The sequence below is a fragment of the Branchiostoma lanceolatum genome, chromosome 3 (genome assembly GCF_035083965.1).
Source record: "Branchiostoma lanceolatum isolate klBraLanc5 chromosome 3, klBraLanc5.hap2, whole genome shotgun sequence".
Classification (NCBI taxonomy): domain Eukaryota; kingdom Metazoa; phylum Chordata; class Leptocardii; order Amphioxiformes; family Branchiostomatidae; genus Branchiostoma; species Branchiostoma lanceolatum.
In genome coordinates, this window is record NC_089724.1 from 14364953 (window position 1) to 14385683 (window position 20731).

General features: G+C 41.4%; 3 protein-coding genes across 4 annotated transcripts in view; 2 read left to right on the forward strand and 1 right to left on the reverse strand.

The window, feature by feature from the left end:
- Positions 1 to 902: 902 nt before the first annotated feature.
- On the forward strand, positions 903 to 5784 carry LOC136430478 (methyltransferase-like protein 27). The gene is made up of 5 exons (XM_066421138.1): positions 903 to 1066; positions 2307 to 2432; positions 4168 to 4303; positions 4713 to 4805; positions 5548 to 5784. The coding sequence occupies exons 1-5, from the start codon at positions 959 to 961 to the stop codon at positions 5727 to 5729; spliced, it is 645 nt and encodes a 214-aa protein (XP_066277235.1). The 5' UTR covers positions 903 to 958; the 3' UTR covers positions 5730 to 5784.
- A 1417-nt stretch (positions 5785 to 7201) lies between these two features.
- Positions 7202 to 16867, forward strand: LOC136430480 (uncharacterized). The gene is made up of 9 exons (XM_066421143.1): positions 7202 to 7322; positions 8998 to 9188; positions 10066 to 10174; positions 10445 to 10558; positions 10978 to 11177; positions 12482 to 12656; positions 13269 to 13382; positions 13770 to 13928; positions 14698 to 16867. The coding sequence occupies exons 1-9, from the start codon at positions 7265 to 7267 to the stop codon at positions 14799 to 14801; spliced, it is 1224 nt and encodes a 407-aa protein (XP_066277240.1). The 5' UTR covers positions 7202 to 7264; the 3' UTR covers positions 14802 to 16867.
- The window catches only part of LOC136430479 (ectopic P granules protein 5 homolog), a 42939-nt gene continuing 38077 nt past the window's right edge, over positions 15870 to 20731 (reverse strand). For both annotated transcript variants that reach the window (XM_066421140.1, XM_066421139.1), the window contains 6 exons: positions 20336 to 20480; positions 19673 to 19921; positions 19106 to 19325; positions 18712 to 18918; positions 18068 to 18236; positions 15870 to 17636 (listed from right to left, as the gene is read on the reverse strand). In XM_066421140.1, coding sequence (XP_066277237.1) covers positions 17427 to 17636; positions 18068 to 18236; positions 18712 to 18918; positions 19106 to 19325; positions 19673 to 19921; positions 20336 to 20480 — 1200 coding nt within the window. In that variant the 3' untranslated portion in view covers positions 15870 to 17426. The remainder of the gene's footprint in view (positions 17637 to 18067; positions 18237 to 18711; positions 18919 to 19105; positions 19326 to 19672; positions 19922 to 20335; positions 20481 to 20731) is intronic.

Sequence of the window (20731 nt, forward strand, 5' to 3'; positions counted from 1 at the left end):
TATATGGAAAATATGCACGAAATATCATCCTTATATGCGCGAGCACCGATGAAGATACGACCTGGGTCCGTTTTCCCTATTGTAGTATCAGTGGAATAAAATGTTTTTGTCATTACTTTACAAAATAAGTTGAATCTATCTTATCAATTTAGATATATTCACAGTTACACCGTGATGCGACATCGTTGAGTCAAACGAACGCTAGTGATGAATTCAAAAGCCTGGATTTATTCATTTTTAACCAAACCGGCTTTGTGTTGGTCCAGAGATCTAGAGCACATAATGTCCTGGTCGTCTTTTGGCCGAAGATATTAAAACATAATAAAATTTTATATAATGAGAAACAGTTCAAGAGGTTGTTATAACTGGAAATTGGAGGCATATTTTTGTACGTTGTAGAGAATACTAGTATTTCGAGTTTTTGCACCAAGTCCTATAATTGGGATAACGTAGAGAGTTGTCTGTCCGTCTAGCCCTGGGTGGGCAACCATAAAAAAAGACATGTATGAAAATGACTGGCCCTCGAGAACGTACATTTCCTTAAAGAGTGTGCCATATCAGAGTATATTCTTGTTGGGATTTGAAAGTACTGTGCCCAGAATAGCAAAAGGAGAAGATATCGGTTACAACGTTCTTGTAATCTTGGTGTCTATTGTAACGTTACATCCAGACTACAACTAGTTTCCTTCGATGAGCCGAAACTGGGTCAACCGTGGTGTATTTTGTTTCGTACATCGACCGATCGTCCGTCTGTGTCTAACTGTCTGATTAGTCATCATTTTTGACAAAAAATGCTCTCTAAACATACTATGCTTTGTCCAGGTTTATCTAGAGAGTACCATGGTATATTTGAATATTGATGCATGTAGACTACTCCGTTATTATATGTTGTGACCTCGGGCAAAAATTCAACACCTTGCCCATTTATCTAGTCGTCTTCACCTTCCGACAAAAGACTATGGCGGTTGTAAGTCGCAGCATCAACATCAGTGGCGTACAGCGCCCTGGGATGTCTCTTGAGGAGTCTCAAGACTTCTACAAGACCTGGGTCGCTACCTATGACAAGGTATTTGTTATCAAAGCAGATGTTTGGGTATAAGATCGTCACGCTTTCTGGCTAACAGGACTCTCAGCAATCCACCCCAACATCTGAAGACACTGGAGGGGGGGGGGGCACTTATTTGGGAGGTGGGTAACTGTCAGAGAAGCCCGGCAGTCAGAAAACTTTACGAACTTCCACCTCAACGGATCAGGTTACGTTTCGGCACTTCGACAGTTCGGCATCAGATCCAGGACGACTCGGGTTATGGGACCTTACAGTTAGGGTTAGAATTAGGGTTAGTTTTGACTTAAGTTAGGGCTCTAGTTAGGGCTAGAGTTAGGCGTCCTCTTGACGGCGACGTCCAGAAATAGTCCTACTCCGATGCATGGTGCCAAGTCATCATGATCGGCTATGGGCCGAACTGTACTAGGTGCAGAAACATCCGACGCTGGCAGGTAGCCCTCTTAATACGGGATACGGTTAGCTCTATAGTTTATCCGATGCATGTATGCATCTACCAAATCCTCCAACATAAGGCAACGTTATAAAAGTCTTCAGTATTTGCACTTGACATCACAACCTAGCATTAGGTCGAAAACATTAGCCGTACATAGTATTTAAGAAGGTTTGTGTTTTTTCCGATCGACTTTGTCCCAAGAATAATGGTTGAGATTGATTGATGTTGCTGACATGTAAAAGGGGCCTACATTGGGGAATCCCGACAACGCTCCATGCTAAAATCCAGACTGCATATTACGCTAACTTCAGCAGGAAGCCTCTTTACGCTCTGTGCTAAATTCTGAAGCTTCAGAGCCCAAACCTCGTCGAGATTTAATAATGCTATTATTGTTGAATATAATCAGAAAATGTTGTAGTGTGGTGTCAGACCGCGTAGACGAGTTATCACGTCTGACCTACCAACCTTGCAACTGCTTCCTCCATATATCGAGGGAATAGTCCTCGGGCAAAACGTCGATCCGGGAGAAATGTTCTGTTCTCTCCAAGACGACTGTGAAGTGTTCGTGACGTTCTTTCTTTAAAAACACATATCTGATACCATGTATGTGTAAGGATACCATTCCATGTTTATAGATTTATTAGGACTGTATATTTTTCTGACCCTTAACGTTAACGTTACCTCCTCCGTCTAAATGACGCTGCATGCAGGCCGATTTGTGCTTTTCATTACATTCAGTTGATAATCAAAGGTTGGAACAAATGAAAGATGAATTGAAAATTGATAATCACAATTTTTTTGCGTCAGGACCTCCAAAGTGCGGAGTACAACGCTCCACGTGCAACAGCAAATCTTCTGCTGAAGCTATTCAGAGGCAAAACTGACGTACGTATACTGGACGTGGCCGCCGGTACAGGGCTGAGTGGAGAAGCGGTCAGTATACAAAATGAATATCTACCTTCGCCGAGAAGGTTATGCATAGGGTAGCGTTTGTGTGTAGTGGACCAGCATAACTCGAGAATGCCTTGATGGATTGTCTTGGTATTTGGTATGATGGTAGGTTTTGATGAGACCTGAAAACGATTAGATTTTGGGCCCCCTAGCGGTTTTTTATGGTACTGCAGTGGAACTTCCTGTTTTGATATCTCGTCTTCTGGACATGCTATGGTACTGATTTTTGAGTGGTAGATAGATCTTTGGACAGAGAGTAAGTGGTATAGGTTTGGGCCCCCTAGCCGCTTTTGGAACTGCAGGAGCAGGTTTTGCGTCTGACTTTGAAAGGGAATAACTCAAGAAGGGCTTGATGGATGGTAATGATTTTTGGTAAGTAGATAGCTTGAGTGATGATGTACATGATTAGATACTTCTTATGCAAATCAGTATCTAATTTGCATAATTAATGAGGAAAGTTTATACATCCGCCAAATTCCATGATAGGACTCTGAAACATGTGACATATGTAACCGAGGAAGAGAGAAATATTAATTGATATGAACTATGCAAATGAAGACCTCATTTGCATAATTAATGAGAAAATACTATAACTCAAGATGGCCTTGATGGATGGTCATGATTTGGTATGTGGATAGCTTGTGTAATACTTAGTATAATTGAACGATAATTATGCAAACCAGATTCTTATTTGCATAATTAATGAGACAACTTTAAAAATCCGCTTTGTTCAATGATATGACTATTCAAATTGTAACTGAGGAAGGGAGGAATGTTGACAGATAGATAGAAAATATGCAAATGTGGGCCTAATTTGCATATTTAATGAGAAACTACTATAATTCCATACTGGAAAATGACGGCAATTTCATACATTTAATACTTTTTTTGTGGCATCGGGAAGTTATGTGAATGTGAACATCGTTGAATCAAATTATGCTAATAAGGGCCTCATTTGCATAATTGATGATAAATATTAGCATAAACTTCTTTATTAAGCCCATAATTTGTTTAGCTCATACTTTGGACATGTTATATTTTAAGACAATCAACTGGTATAATTTATAATTGATGAGAAACACTAATAATACGTCAGTCATAAAGGTTAAAATCATTTGGCGAAGGTATGAGGTCGTGAAACTCTAGTCATTTCTTTTTTTTCCCGTCTTTTCTTGTACATGTACAAATCTCAGTCCTGCTTTACCCTGGGGTCCGTGGGCGCCGCCATCATAGTTAGTTTCTTGTGTCATATTGTTTGGCCTTGGAGTGTTGCCGACGATGGGGTGGAGTTAAGTGACGACAGGAGCTGGCCATTTTTGTCATATATGAGGCTACAGAAAGGGCTAAGTGTATGGAACAACGATCTGTATAGACTGGAAAGTTAGTCATATTGCGGTAATGCTTCCCTACAAAGTATAGACGACATGTGCACTAATGTCAACTCTCATAATTCCAGTGAGTACCCTAGCCAAGGACATCATGAATTCCCTTGCCCTAGCTAAGCTTACTTTAAGGAAGAAAAGGTAAATCTGAAGAGATCTAGATCTAATAATGCAGCATCAGTAATCTCCGAGGTATGCACACTTCAGAAATCCAGGTGTTCAAGACATTAGGGTACCCGGCGGAGAGAGTTGACGTCAGCCATTCTCTCTCGGTTTTCGGAGGCCTTGTTAAATTGATGAACTCATGCAAACATAACGCTCTCCACCAATAACAGCTTCAAGAAGTTGGATTCCGTTCAATAGACGCTCTCGACCCCAGCGATGACATGCTTGCCTTGGCAAAGAAGAAAAATGTCTACGGTCGTCTTGTCAAGGATTTTCTTGGAACGAATCGTCTGGACATTGAAGACGGTACGTTCGTCCTATAATCCATATCTGACAGAAAAGGGCAATTGAACGGAAGATTTATTAATCTACGTTTGAAGTTGTAAGTAAAGCGTCAGGTCGGTTGTAAGTGTTGTGTCAGGCTGTAACTGTTGAGCCAGGTTGTAAGTATTGTTTCTGGTTGTAAGTGTCGTTTCTGATTGTGAGTGTTGTGTTATGTTGTAAGTGTTGTGTCTGGTTGTAAGTACTGTGTTTGGTTGTAAGTGATCGATGTGTCAGGTTGTAAATGTCGTGTCTGGCTGTAAATTGTCGTACCGTGTCCTGATTTCATCTTTTAGATCCTGTCCCTTTTGAATCATGCACTGGCGTATCTTGTTGTACTTAAGTCATGCATGACTACGCTGGAGATAATACATGTTGATTGTTACTTTTTCAGGAGAATACGATGCCATAGTGATGGTTGGTGGGATGGCTGAGGGTCACGTTAAGTGCGACTGTCTGGAAGAGCTCATCAGGGTGGTTAAACCAGGTAGGTAGGACCGTAGGGGGTCTTTGCTGAGGCGAATTTACTGGGAGTTTCTGAGCATTCTGCTGTGCAGTAGTCACGGCGAGAAGGTAGCCAAACTGAAAATGTTGGATTTGGCGAGCATGAAAGGAAACTGAAGAGAGTTATCTCAGCGGCTTGTATTAAGACCACACCGTTAGAGGGCAGAGAATCAAATGACCGTAATTGAATGGTTCTGATTTGATTTATTGGGTTGTCAAAAGACGTAACGTTATACGACAGCCATGGCTACCCAACTAGCCGGAGACAAGCTCTTCTTTGTATGTTGTTACATTCACCGAGAAGGTTAATACCTGTACATCTTTAGGGAGATTTCGCATGTGAAAACTGTAACTCGAGGAGGACCTGGATGGATTGTCTTGATATCTGATATGCGAATAGGTCTTGACAAGACCTCAAAATGGTTAGCTTTTGGGCACACTAGCGACTTGTTATGGTACTGCAGCAGAACTCCCGGTATTGATATCTCTTGTTCTGGGCAAGCTATGGTCACGATTTTTGGATGAAAGATAGCTCTTGTGCACGGGAGGAAGTGATATAGGTTTGAGCCCCCAAGCAGTTTGTTCTGGAACTGCAGGGACGTTTTTGTTACAATTTCTGACAGCGGGATAACTCTTGTTTTATCATGTGTGGTTGCTGTTCAGTTAAGCGTGAATGCCAGACTAACCATTAGAAATACGTAATGTTATGCATTTGTCCATCGCAGGAGGATTTGTGGTGATTTGTATGCGGGAGACGAACCTGCAGAGGGTGCAGGAGTACCATAACCTGGAACCCCGCATGGGGGCGCTGCAGCGTGAAGGATGTTGGGAGCAGGTGTCACGTGAAGTCTTCTCCAACTACTTAGACGCTGACAACGGGATCATCTTTGCTCATCGTGTGTTGTGATTTAGCTGTAATCAACGCAAGAAAATAACAATAAAGAATGCGCAAGGAAAAGTAAGACTAATATGTGGTCATTACTATCAACACCAGTACCGCTGTGAATAACAATCATAAAACTGTACTTTCAGCATGTACTAACATAATTCCACCAAGGTACATAATTCCGGTCCGCCACCCTGAAGAGATGCGACCAAACAGATCTGAAACCCTTTGAAAAGGCATTGTCTTAAGAAACAGTGCCTTTACAATGAAGCTAAGAATACAGGGCAAGAGTAATATTGGAACAAATACATGACAGCCAACAGAGTATTCAGAAAAGCATAAGAGCAGCACACTCAAAATTTTCACGTTTTCAGACTCTCAGAAGTGAAAAGTGAAATTTTGAACTAGCCAACCACTGCAGTCACAAAGTAAGAGGCCTAGGACAGCCAACCCTTGATTGTCAGTTTGGCTTGATGCCATTAATACGTGTACTTCAAGGCCAATCATTTTCCCAAGTTTGGTGTCTATACTATATAGACAATGCACGTTTGCTAACTCACACTAGTTCCAACAGGGAAATGGCAGTGTTTCACAAAATGGTGCGTGACAAACATTTCCGGACAGTTGCTCTACCCTGAGCTAGACGGGGGTTCATTACAGTCATTGCGGTTTCCATACGTGGTTCATACGTAAGCCTAGCCTCCTTTGCAGGCCTCCCGGGCGGCGCCGATGTTTATTGGGGGGGGGGGCTGATTCGCGATCTTCAACTTATCAGGGCCAGGTTCTTTTGCTGGGGAATTCCCGTGGGTGGCAATACGATCTCCCCAGCAAAAGAACCTGGCCCCGATAAGTTAAAGGTCGCGAATCAGCGCTCCCCCCTCCAAAAATAGACATCAGCGCCGCCCGGGAGGCCTGCAAAGGAGGCTAACGAGAGCCGCTCATTCAAATTTGAATGACTTAACTTCAAATGGACCGATGTGTTGTCTACCAAATGTAATTATCATCAAATAGTGTGACGTTTAGAATCTCAAATGTGAAAAGTTTGACACGTTACAAAATTTTGAACTGACCAACCACTGGAGTCACAAAGAATGGGACAGCCAACAGTTGTCAGGTTCACTTGATGGTACGCTTTACGCCTTATAATACGTATATGTTTCAAGCCGCTATGCAATGATTTCCCCAAATTTGGTATTACAGATAATGTATGTACGTTTGTGCTGCTCACACTAGGTCCTACACAGCAAAATGTATTTTACAAAATGGCACCTGGCTTTTCGTGGTTTCAACTAAAGTTCATTTTTTAAATACGAAATCTGACAAACGAAGGTAATTCTCTAGTTCATTTTGTAGACCTATATGTTGTCGTCTAAATGCATGATTGAAAAAATTAAAATGTTCATTCCTTCCTTAGTTGTCCCTGAAAGAAGGTCATATAGATTAAGATGCAGTGAAGAGGAAGTGTTGGGTTCCCTGAGGCGTCACTATGGTCACGTGATCAGTTTGAGATTTCTGACGTATGAGGAAGTGAGCTGACGACAGCCTTGAACGCCAACATGGGGAGTTGTTCGATCGTACAGTGGTCGTTCTTCTCGTTACTGTGGCTACAAATCGGTAAGGCTTTACTTTTCTACTTGCGTCATGGACAGTTTAATGTGACGTGCACCTTTTTAGACATTCAACAGTGAAAAGTTTTGTACGTTACAAAATTTTGAACTGACCAACCACTGAGTAAGGGGACAGTCATCCGTTGCCAGTTTCGCTCAATGTATACGTTTCACGCTATAAATACGTTATATGTTTGAAAATTAAAGCCGAAAAGTTTCTCAAGTTTGGTGTGTTACAAACAATGCACGTTTGCGCAACGCACACTGGGTCCTATACAGCGAAATGTCAATGTTTACAAAACGGCGTCTACCAAATTTCCTGGATGGTTGTTTTGGCTCTGCTTCAAGTTAAACGGGGGTGTGGCAGTAGGGGTAAATTGTTCACAGCCATTGATTAAGCTTTTCATACAAATTAAAAGCTGCTCATTCAAATTTGAATAACTTGACAGGTGGTTTCCTTCAAATGACTAGTCGCTTCACTACCGGTATCTTTTGTTAAGAAAATTGAAAGACGGTTCCAATTTTTTTTCTCCACATTTTTATTCGAACATACATACGTACATAACATACCGGCACATTTACATTACACATATACAATTCCACAGATAAACACAGTTACATATTATTGCAGGGGTCATTCCCACTGGCTTTTTTGGCTAGGATGCATATGTGTTCCCTTGTTACATATATCTATAGAGGTCACCATTTTTTGTTGCTTTACTCTGTCCCTGGCATGGGTGCCAAGGCTTCGCTGAGTGCGGCAGTCAAGGCAGTTTCTGATTATGTGTACTGTTGAGCCTATACGGAAAATGGGACTAGAGGGCCTTGTACTGACGTCACATTGTGGAGCAACAACAACCCACCAGGCACATGTACAACGAATGTATTTGTAATGGTGTGGTCCGACAACTTGAAACCTTGACTCAATGGACCGCGGGGTATCAATGGGCAGCCCACAGATCACGTGATACTGGTCAGATAATGACCCTGTGTGTTTTAAGTACCTCCCAGCAGGAACTTGCCCTTGGCATTTGACCTTAACACACAAGGGGGGGGGGGGGGGGTCAGATCCCACTCGCGGTAGGCCGCATACGTACCGCACCGAGTTATAATTGAATCAACGCACATTACGACATGAGTTTCCCACGAGTTTAAATCACTTTCATGACTACCCACACAGCGGCGTTGTTCTCTGTGAATAGCTACTCCTGTTTTTACCCCCAAAATGTCTATATCAAATCAAACCTTACCTCCTTTAATTCATACCTACCTCTATATCGGAAGCGACACAGATGTTCACTCTCCAAGCAGAGGTTGTTGGGGGGGAATATCGTGACATTCTTATCATATGCCCCGTTTTTTGTCATCTCTCCCAGCCAGAGAAAAAGTGACGTTTTTACCGTGGTCGACAAGTATAGAGGTTCTATACCCATAGTTTTACCCTCCACGCATCCTTATTTTACCCTCTCATACACGCCTATTTTATATTTTACAAGATACCACTATTTCACCTTGTAAACACCCCAAAACTTATTTTCCACGAGACACCGCTATCTTAACTGCTACACACAGTCTGCAGGTAAAACAGGGGTATATAAACTCTGTACTTGTCGGCCACGGTACGATATTTCCTCCCTACATCTGGTTGGAGATAACAGTTTTTTGATTCTTGTATTTCATAGCTACGGGAACGTCCGAAGTTTCCGTAAAAAATCTGAGGGAATCCCTGGAAGGACCATTTGGGGTCAACCGACACCAAACAGCTAACCCCGCGGGAAAGGCGGCCGCGAGGAGACACATCATTGCAAGGTTCGAAGAATACGGCTTGGACGTCACTGTGCAGAACTTTAACGGGTCGACAGGAGACCCCGACGTGAGTGTGTTTCTCTGTTACGTCTTGCTCGGGAGATTTCGTTGAAGCGCTTTGTTGTGTGGGTTAGTCAAGAAGCATGTGTTGTATATCGCATATTGAAATTTGTGTGTAAGTAGTGGGCTCTCCTAGCTTTCTGAGAAATGTACACTGTATGACTAATCATGTACAGCGTTGTGCAAGACGGGACAAGGCTGCCCCGTGCCCCTGAGACTAGCGACTGTTACTCCTTTACCACATTCCTTACGACTAATCTTGAAGATTGTAGAATGGCTCTATATCCGTCATCTCTGTTATCAAAATTATAACATTAGGAACACAGTATGTTACTTTAATAGGGCGACAGACCAACTCTAGTGATAGAGAGGAGAGGACATGTGAGTGTGGAAAGTTAAATAGTTTCTCGGCACGGCATGCCGGCCGGCAACTCTTGTGCGTCTGTCTCCACTATACACCGAAGAGCCTCTCTCAGCTATTGCTACACATGCAAGCCAGTTATAAGTAGAAAAGGTGCTGAAATAGTCTTTGGCAGTATCATAAAACTTTCTTTCATGCTACCGGTACCCTTACCTCTCTCTCATGTTAAGAAAAGGCGCTTACATGTGTGGTATTAGGTCTTCGGGTAGATTTTTCCAATGGAAATAATTTTCAGCAGGTTGGCGCGCAAGACTTCTGAGGCATGCTTTGTGCGGCCTGGACACGTGTCTGTCACTTGACCGTGCTGAGGACGTTTGACACGGACACTGCCTCATTTTCAAGCAGTTTTATTTTGAGATCTCAAACTGGGATGTGAAATAAATGTGTTACACAGATAAATATTTCAGACCTTCTTTCTGGATAAAGACGTATTCAGACCATATTGTTGCTGCAATATTTGCAGAAACCCGGCACAAACATTATCGGTGTAAAGCGCGGGAAAATGAGCGGAACATCAGACGACAGGATCGTGGCTGTGGGGGCTCATTACGACACGGTTGACACCACCCCGGGTAAGACAGAAACTCTGTCGGGCTTATATAGAAGATCATAGAACACTGCTCTTTTCAACATTAACAGAGTAAAGATGTGTACACGAATCTATAAATTCATCACCTCGAAACAACTATTTCTAATATTTATTGGTTTACATACTGAATTTCTGATAACTAAAGTTCGATAAGACCAGACATGAGTCATCACGTTAATGGTAATTAAGCGCCTGTTCTAACACGTTTTATAATTAGATGCGATTATACAAGTTGTTATGTGACGTCATCCAGGTGTTGATGATGACGGATCTGGTATGGCGGCCATGTTGGAGATGGCGAGGATAATGACGTCATGTACACAGCAGAAGTACACCGTCATCTTCGTCGCGTTCGACAACGAAGAAGGTTTTATCTTTTTGAATTCCTTTCTACTCGTAACGTTATTTCTTTCTTAATCTGCAATGGTGTGTGTGCCCGCGTGCGTGTGTTCGCGCGTATACGTGTGTTTCAGTATCGGTGTGTGTGTGTGTGCACGTTAGTATACGCGTTGTGCGTGTGTGTGTGAGCGCGTGTCACGACGGTATGTGAGTGTGTGGACGTATGTATTTATCAATGGTGGAAAGCGTTTGTGTGATCTTGTGTGTGTGAGCGCGTGTGTATGTGTGTGTGCGCGCTTCCGTCTGCGTGTGTGTGTCTGTTTCTACATACGTACATTGGTCAGCATAGTCATGTATTTTCCACAATCTAGTCATGTCATACTGGGAAGCTGTCAGGAAGTGAGGTCATTAATCCTACAGTTGTTGATTAATCTCTTTTCTTTGCAGTTCCTATTAGCGCCACCCGCGCCAGTAGCACCCCCTGTGACATAAGTCGTGGAGCAGACGACTTTGTGTGCTCCTGGCTCCTCCCGTTCCTCAATACGACAGGACGCCCCGCAGAGTTCCAAGGAATCTTCATGTTGGAGACCATCATGAACTACGACCCTCGCCCAAACGTACAAACCCTTCCTGTTGGATTCAATATTGTGAGTATTGCGGATTTGGCACAGTAGTGTTAAGTATTTGAATACATTTACATTGCACTTTTTACACAAAACAAAAAAGGTAAACAAATTACATTAGCGTACACCATCGCGCATAGAATATATTTCACTATGTTTTAAATCATTCAAGAGAAGCTGTACTGAAAGTAAACTTTTGATAGCTCCGAACTACGGTCCTGTATGTATACCGTCAAACCTGTAGTGTGTAATATACATTATATGCGACTACATGTATGTATTTATGTCATAATAGTTAACATTAACGCTCGAAGACTGGCATCGACATTTTTGTTTTCCTCGAAAGGGCAAATGAACTGTGCTTAAACTCTGACCTTTTTTTGTTTCATTAAATTTTTGGCGACCACTCAGGGGTGAGCCAAATTGGTATATATTGTGTGCAGTTTGCAAGAATTCTAGGAATTGCACAGGAATGTGAAAGTCCACGGGACGATAACTCAAGAATGCCTAGATGTATTGTCTTCATATTTTGTAGGTGTAGGTGGGTAGGTCTGTGTGAGACCTTGAAATGATTTTGGGCCCCCTAGCGACTTTCCATGCTACTGCAGGGGAATTTTCGCTTTTCAAATCTCGTGTTCTAAACATGCTATGGTCATGATTTCTTAGTGGTGGATAGATCTTTGTTGGGAAAATAGGTCCTGTAGATTTGGACCCCCAAGCGGCTTTTTTTGGAACTGCAGGAGCTGATTTTGTCTCGAAATTTGCAAGAGAATAACGCAAGAATGGGCCGACAGATCGTCATAATTTTTGTTGTGTAGATAGCTTAAGTGATGATTTACATAATCATATGCCAATTATGCAAATCCATATCTGATTTGCATAATCAATGCGGACAGTTTATAAATCAGCTGCATTCTATTATAGGACTCTCAAACACATGACATATGTAACTGAGACAGAGATAAATATCGATAGATATCAATTACAAAAATTAAAATCTAATTTGCATAATTAATCACAAAATACTATAAATCCATAGTGGTAAATGATGGGGATTTCATTCTTGCACCATTTGGAAGTCAAGTAAATGTGGCCACTATTAGACACAAATCTTGCAATATGAGGGCCTCATTTACATATTTTATGAGGAAATGGTACGATATCCTTCTTTGTGAAGACAAGACTTTCATACATTGGACAAGTTGTGTTATTTGGGTAGAGAAGGTGATCAACTGATATGATTTATGCGTGGTCCTTATTTGCATGTGGACAAAAAGACGAAAACATTACCAGAGACAACCGTCGCCATGCCAATCTTGTTGTTACAGTTTTTCCAACCTCTTTACCAAAAATTACAAGCTGCGGAGTTTTCTGGAAACTTCATCACGCTGATACGAAAACCGGAAGAGGAGGAGTTGGTGGCTTTGGTAAACCAGACTTGGGAAGATAGAGCAAAGGAACCTGTGGGTGCTGTCACCCACGATGTAAAAGTTCCAGTACCAGGTAGACATAATAAAAAAACATTGAAGAAGTATGACTCGAATTAGCTTTAACCCTCTCTGTTGGTCCATAACATATTGATGAATGGGGAAGTGGATTCTTACTTCTAGATTCTGACAGCCCTTTGCTTACGCCACACACACATGCATCGTGTCCAGAGCGATAAGATCAGATAGCTGTAGAGAATTCAGGTGTTCAGTCGAAAGATGCGGTGAGTCCAATGTTCTGACTTGTAGAACAACATGGTGGTTCTATATAAAATAAGGTAATTGATTTATCAACTCAAATGAACTGTAATGCTAACTTGTTAGTATTTTTAAGAGGGATTTAAGCTGATTCCAACAAAAGAAATGAGACAAATTTTCGACCGGTCGTTTGGACACCGAAGAAGACAATTTCTTCAGGGAGTTAGGAAGCTACGTACATCAGCGCCCATCAACTTTCCTTGAACAGAGAAGGGGGACGGTACCGGCTTTCATCCACCCTAATAACTTACATATACTCAAATATATACTTTGTTGTTTCGTCTTTCTTGTGGTCTAGTTTTCCTGGACTAGCTGAAATCACCCAAGCTTATTTGGTATTAATGATCCAACGAATATACTTCTCCCCCAGGAAAGCCGAGTGTGGTACAGACCACTACGTTTTTTGACTTGGTGGGACGGAGTGACTGTCTGTCATTCTGGGTACAAGACCCCTACTTGCGTTGTGTGTTTGTGACAGACTCAGGTTGGTGATCACTAGTTTTATCATTTATGCCTCCATTTTTAGTCACTTACCCACTCACTTATTTATCCTCTTCGTCCTTGGAAAGACACGCGTATTACGTCTTAGTAAAGAAGAATTGATGTGATTGTGGAAAAGCACTAGCAAGAGACAAGGACGGACATCACACGTCGACAAGATTTAGAAGGCCGTTAGGAAGGGCATGGCACTAGCATAATGTCCAGAAATGTTTTCTAAATGACTCATGTCTTTTTTCAAACATTAAAGTAACCCATTTGGAACGCATTTTAGAAAGTTTAAATCCACAAGTAGATAATGTGTCTTTATCGTGCAAAGGATTATAATTCCGCTTTGCACCACCAAAATTAAGACGATTGCTCTGCATTGCAGCTAACTACAGAGGAAGTATGCAGCAATGTTACCACGAATCCTGTGACAACGTCACCAGCATCACTCCAGACAAGTTGAACTTCTTGGCCAAGGTCACGGACGCCATACTGCAGACGACCATTAAACTGGCTGAGGTCAATATGGACACTTGTACTAAAGGTAAGGTGTTAAACATAAAATGTGTTAAGAGCGCACAAAGCATTCGCTCTTAAAATTGATAGTTTGTTTTAAATTTGTAACTTTGCCATAGTTTAGAAAAATAAATTTTCTTAGAGCACAGGAAGCATTTCCTCTGAAACTTAATATTTTCAGTTTTAAGTTTGTGGCTTTGACATAATCTAGAAAGGTAATTGTGGTGAAGTACATTATGGCATTTAGAAGGTGATAATTGAACATTAAATTTGTCAAGAGCACACAAAGCATTCCCTTTGAAAATCAATATCTTTTAAATTTGTGCTTTGTCATAACGTAGAAAAATAATGGAGGTGAAGTACATTATGGGTGCATTCTACTACATTTGCATACACATTGTAGAATGTTCAAAGAGACAGTAGTTTGGCCTTTCAATGCTTAATCTAGTAAATCAGTGACACTTGTGTCACTATCAATCAACCCTCTTTATGAGTTCACACAAGATATAATTGATATAAAATTGGGTGAACGTGGGTGCATAGACACACACAGCAGGGAGAAGGTTAACCAGAAATATAAGAATATATAACCATGGCAACTACATTCCATGATCATACTATACCTGACAAAGCCATCATGAAAAATGATAACCTGGATACCATCCTCCATAGTTATTGTAGTGAGCAAGGGAAAAGGGAGAGCCACCAGCAACTATGGAGGATGGTACCCCCGTTATCGACATGAACTTTTACAGATTGTTCCTCTGTATTAAAGATGTATGTTTCTATTGGTTCAGTGACAAGTGCTGCGACTGGTTTCCATGGGACTTGGTCCATTATAATGCTGCTGAGTCTTCCAGCATGGATCTGGTCCATCTTACAGTACAGCTGTGTCATCTAGGATCTTCTTCTTCTTCCGTCAAACTCGTGTATTTTTTGGAGGAGAGCTGATTTGCGATTTTCAACATGAGTCACGTTCTCAAATGCCAGAGGAGTTTGATGTCGTAAGGGCGACCCAGACAATGTTGAAAATCATGAATCAGCTCTCGTCCCAAAAATAAACACCAACCGCTCCTAAAAGGTCTGCATAGGAGGCTATATAAGTAGGCACAATCAGCTGCTCATAACATGTACCGTGACTGTATCAAACATTCAATGAGGGCACTTAGCAAACGAAAGACATGTAGCACTATCTTGTTGACATCAGGACTGGTGACAATGAAAAGGCACTGTAAACAGAATGTTATTAAACATAGCCAGAGACAAGCATCAGGCATTTTTCACCTCATTTCCTCTTCCTATTCCATAATGTCTTTGTCCCAGACCTAACTCTGACATACATTTGTACCTATCCCGTTGGGAAAGAGTCTGTGAACATCAGTAATGATCAATACTATAAATGTTTCAACAGCATGTTTGGTCAACATTGCATCCGAATAAATGACATTGCATAACGATTCCTCTCTGGACTAGTATGTGGAACCTATATGATATTATCCTGACATTTTAAGCAAACACGACTATATGCTTATTACATTCTGGGTGCATGCTTTTTTTCGACCTACATACAGGATCCAAGTTTAATTTTGTGGAACCAAATGGAACAAAATTGCACTTCTTGTGATGGTATTGTAATCAATTGTAAATACTGTCATGTACATGTGCATTGTGACAAAGTTTCATGTACTAAAAAGCAAGGATAGATTTCTGTATGGTAGCGGCAAAGTTGGTGGGGCAAGGAGTAATTAATATACATATAATACATGTATATTTGGAGATTTGTGTATCCGTAAACTTAGTTTGCAGTTCACTTTGAACTGGACAGATACTAGAAAGCTGTGATCTTTCTTTAGTTAGTAATCTTACAGTCTAATATTTGTACAGCTACAGCATGCAGCTACATTGATATGTTATGACAGAAATGAAGGTCCTATAATGATAACATCAGAAATGGACATATTGGGCTTCCTTGAAATTTGCCAACTGTTTTGGCATGTATTGCACAGGCACTTTTAACATAGGCATCACAGGTAAGCAAATACACGATTGGGCCACTATCACATTCATACTCTTGTATTGGTTACAATTGCAGGTATCCAAACGTCTTTTTATTAGCCATACTTAACATACATGTAATTGGTTCACGCATGACTTGTATATCTTACAACTGTTGATTTGCATTCAGTCACAGGGTGTATTTAATTTTGTTAAGTTTTTTGACATTCTTAGGCCCCCTTTTTACTAGACACTGAGCAACCATACAGGGACCAAAATAGGATTTCAGTGACTCTTCATTTCATAATTTAAATATGATGGAAGATGTAAAAGTATGATCTAAAAGACAACAAAACACAACGAATGTAAAAAAAAACATTGTTCTTTATCCATGAAAATCGTTGAATGATCTGTTAAACCTTTGGTCACTCAGTGGTCCCAGCCTCCAGTTGAAAGGGGGTGTAACACGACACGCAGTACCTGGTATAAATGCTTGCATTGATACTGGATGTTACTTAGATACAATAATGTACAACATAATACATTTTGTTGTATCAAAGAACAACATTGGGACAATTTTATCATCTAGTTAATCTATTGCTCTCATCAGAGCTCTAGGTACATTGTAAAAGCAAATGTTGATAATAATACAATAAAGAGTCAAGCTATGCATCTTTCTTCACTTCCAGCTGTGGAAATTAAGAGCTGTGTCTTTAGGCTTTTGCAGCTGGTTGTATTTTATCATGTTGTTCTTGTGGTGTTTATTGATGAAAGAGAAAATTAAAGATTATTATTGTTGTAGTGAAATGATTGTCAAAGGAAAGTAGAGCTATTCACGACAAAGTAAAAAGTAGGTTCAGGAAGCCTAGCAATGGTGATACACTATAACTACATGTACAAGGAAGACACTAAAATTCAGCTGCTACTATTGTAAAGCTCATATCTCCCTGAATAAAATGTTACATTTCTCAATTTTCATGCTTCTGACAAATTATTTCCACATTATCCATATATGAACAGTTTTGTATATATATCTAAAAAATGCAGACAAGGTACAATTCTACATAAGTGTAACTGCTGTCGTTATACTATACCTTCAACTATGACACTTTTGTTCTTGGTTGGTGTCAGTTGCAGTTTTAATTGGAATAAAAGGATAAACATTACTTAAAACTCATTGACTCATGACAAATACATTGATCATACACTGTTTCCACAGTTTGCAGGTTGGTACAGAAATCTATGGCTTTTGTTAACCTTATGTAAACATATTGAATACCATTAAAATATTGTACAACTCAATGCCATATTTGGAGCTATACTGTGAATCTCAAACTGATCACAGTGGTCTTATTTTCTCAGTTGTCACGGTGATCTCTCCACCCCAAAATCATCACTACGAATATGTGTTTCCATTGCATAAAACTGTACAACAGAATTGTTTCAAATGCCAACTTAAAATGCCACGAAAACTTCAATTCCCCTCCTACTGTGAAATTGAGTCCCAATGAAAATAAATGAATTTACGGTATCATCTGTGGTAGGTGCCCTGTGCTTGTACATGTAACAGGGACAGGTAGTTCTGGTCTTGGAACAGGAGTTGTGCGAGATGGGCGAGAAGTGGGGGTGCATCCCTCAGTGTGTGGAGGGGGTCCACGGTGAAGCTGTAGATGTACTGGATGTGACTCTTCAGTGAGGAATACTGTTTGTTCGTCTGAAGGGCTTCCAAATTGGCCAAACTCTGCAAAACATTGTTTTTACATCGTTGTACATGAGAAAGTTCCCCAAAATGCATACAAGTTGCCCAATGTCCTGCTACAAGTATCTGATTCAGTGGCATAAACATGAAGTTCCTATCATAGCATGCCTAAAGACATTGTAAATTCATTAATTTGCCCAAAAATAGGAAGATGGGGTCTATGGAATTCAGTCAGGTCATAGTTTTAGTTTGAATATACCAGGTTCTACTACCAGGTTGGAGAAGGATTGACGGAAAAACAGACCTGGACCATTTTTTCCACCGTCAAACCAGGCCAGCCTATTTTTCCACCGGACAAGACCAGACCTGTTTTTCAACCAACCAGGTTAGAGAAGGGTAAAAATAGTTCAATGACATTTGAAAACTTGATTGCATTTAAGGTTTGGGTTAGGTTTAGGACACCAAAAAGTTACCTGGACAGCTTTAGGTGAGGGACCTTCCGTTGTTGGCAGCACACCAGGCAGGGGTCCAGACAGTGCCTGCCCCACGGCATGTGGATCACCTGGCTGCAGCCGCAGGAAGCTGACAGAACGAGCTTGGGCCAGGAGGAATGTGGACAGGCCTCGGCACACCAGACGGAACCTTCCAAAACAATTGGAGAAGAGACAGTCAAACTACAAACTACAGCCTGGTATCCAAAAGAATTATAGCGCACTATTTGCATAAGAGGACGAAGAGAGTCGGCAGCTATAATAGGTCTGGATACCATCCTAAAACATTTCTACAAACTTTCGGCTCTAGAACATCACCCATAGTATTTAAAACCATATCAAGAACAGGAATTCAAAGATCATTAACCATCTTCCTGCAGCAGCTGTCTTTTGACATAAAATCTGCATTGGTCGAAATTTGCAAGGTTGGGCAGCTGCAGCAGAAAAAAGGTTATGAATGTGCACTGATTTGATAAGCACATACATCATCCACCTCAGTACACTTTAAAAGGAAATTAAAAAGAATTAATATAAATATGTTGGCAATGGTACTGATGACATAAGTAATGAGTTCCACATTCTATGCCAGATTATGACAAAAAATACTAACAAACAACTGAACAGACCTGTGTGATAGTGGTGACCTTTTCCCCAACCCGAGGGCACCGAGCAACCCGGCGGCAGACTTGTCCTCCCCGAGGGTGGTCAAACTGGAGGTCAAGTTCATCAGGGCGCAGAACACGTCCTTCAGGGGCTGGTTCCTGTCTGCCTGCTGCAGACAAATCCTCAACACCTGCCACCACCACAGCAGCAGCTTGGCCTCGTTGTCAGCTCTGAAAACAATAAAAACATTATGACCTGGTGAAACCATGAAACTTGAAGCACATACGATGAAACACATACGCTGTGTCATTTCACAACTTAAAACCACAGCAAAATTTAGCAGTATGTATCTATTGTGTTCTCTCCTAGGTGAGTAGCTGCCATTCATTATTAGAGTCTTAGGTCAGACATGCACACCTGGGTTTTGCAGCAGCTGTCCACGTCAGCAGCTGTTCGGCCAGTCTCATCTCGTCCTTTGGCCCCTGACCCATGGGCAGGCGCTGCAGGATGTAGGCGTACAGCGTCAGGAAGCAGCCATGCTCCAGACACTCCGACAGGAAGTCCTCCTGGGCCAGCTCCGGGATCTCCACAGCTGCGAGCACCTGGTCCCAGCCGTTCTGGACATTCTCAACCAGGCCTGTAAAGGAATGTACACTTCTTCAACAACATATTCTAACTACACTGTACAGAACCTTATTTTTGGTAGTACATGTGTTATACTTCTGTTCCATCATAAAAATAATGGTATTTGTTTCTGAACCCTGTTTTTCTCCTCTCTAGCACATTTTGCATGCAGTAATACACTCAACACATTCATTTGATTCCAGCAACTTTTATGATATCATTATTATTAATAGTAAGAAATAAACTAACCCAGGACTAGTTGTAATCACTGTGAAATCACCATCACGGCAGTCTGCACTACCCCGGCATTAATGGAGCTCATATATTTCAGGGATTAATACCGTTTTGAGAGTAACACACCTGAGATTAGGAAGACCTCTATCCCACACTCCACCATCCTGGCCATGTGTGCTGGCGACGCTAACGTCCTGCATCCGGCCGTGACCACGGGGAGAACAAGACAGCTGCAGGAGTTGGACTCCAGCCACTCCCAAAAGAATCTGGCCAATGTTTCCACCTTCCTTTCGTCAGGGGGACAGTTGTTCAGCAGACCTAAAGCCTCTGATAGCAGGGCTACCATCTGACTGTGCTGGTGGTGACTGTCAAGAGCTGGGGACAAAAAAAATTACTGATACATTTCTAGTAATCTCCAAATTTAAAGAATGTCATCAGCTTAGACAATATTGGAAGATGGATGGTTTTCAAAATGCTGCAAATCGTGACTGTCTGAAAGCAACACAAACCATGATCATGATTTTTATCATAGAAATTTTAAATCATGTGCTTAGTATAGACAAAACATAATCATATTGGACATCTTAATCTTTCATTTTGTTCTTGTTGTACCAGACATACACTGCTTAACATTACCAACAGTTGCGCAACAGACTCAGAGAAGAAGCTGCTAATTAAAAAGGGCCTCCAATACAGCTCATCAGTGATATATAATAGACAGTTTTGGAGCTAAGCCATTTTTAAACATCATCTATGTCTATGGCAACAGAAGTCTGCATGTGGTCTGACCTGATCCGGCCAGACTCTCGATATCCCCCAGCAGACCGGTGATGACCGGCTGGTAGCAGCTCATGTCCACCTTCCTCCTGGCCACACAGCGACACACCAGCTCCACCACGCCGTGGACGTACAGCTGCTGCTTACGGCTCGCATCCTGGGGACATGATTGGAGGAGGGGATTTGGTAAGAGCTCTTTGATTGGAAGAGATAAGGCTGGGTACCAGTCCATCGGACAGGTATGGAACTGGTGTGTCTTGCTGGACCAGTCCAAAAAAAAATGAATCCCCAAAAAATTCAGTGGAACAGGTTTTGGATGAATAAAAAAATTTGAAATAACATGAAGGAATACACGTAGTATATATTGGGGTTACTGTTCCAAGAAAACAAAAGTCTAAGGCCAAAACA

Bases quoted from the DNA above. Each gene is read 5' to 3' on its own strand.
- LOC136430480 (XM_066421143.1), top strand. From the start codon at position 7,265: ATGGGGAGTTGTTCGATCGTACAGTGGTCGTTCTTCTCGTTACTGTGG. The intron at 10,559-10,977 runs GTTTTATCTTTT...TTTTCTTTGCAG, and splicing joins CGCGTTCGACAACGAAGAAG to TTCCTATTAGCGCCACCCGC. The intron at 13,383-13,769 runs GTTGGTGATCAC...TCTGCATTGCAG, and splicing joins TGTGTTTGTGACAGACTCAG to CTAACTACAGAGGAAGTATG.
- LOC136430478 (XM_066421138.1), top strand. From the start codon at position 959: ATGGCGGTTGTAAGTCGCAGCATCAACATCAGTGGCGTACAGCGCCCT. The intron at 2,433-4,167 runs GTCAGTATACAA...CACCAATAACAG, and splicing joins CAGGGCTGAGTGGAGAAGCG to CTTCAAGAAGTTGGATTCCG. The intron at 4,304-4,712 runs GTACGTTCGTCC...TTACTTTTTCAG, and splicing joins TCGTCTGGACATTGAAGACG to GAGAATACGATGCCATAGTG.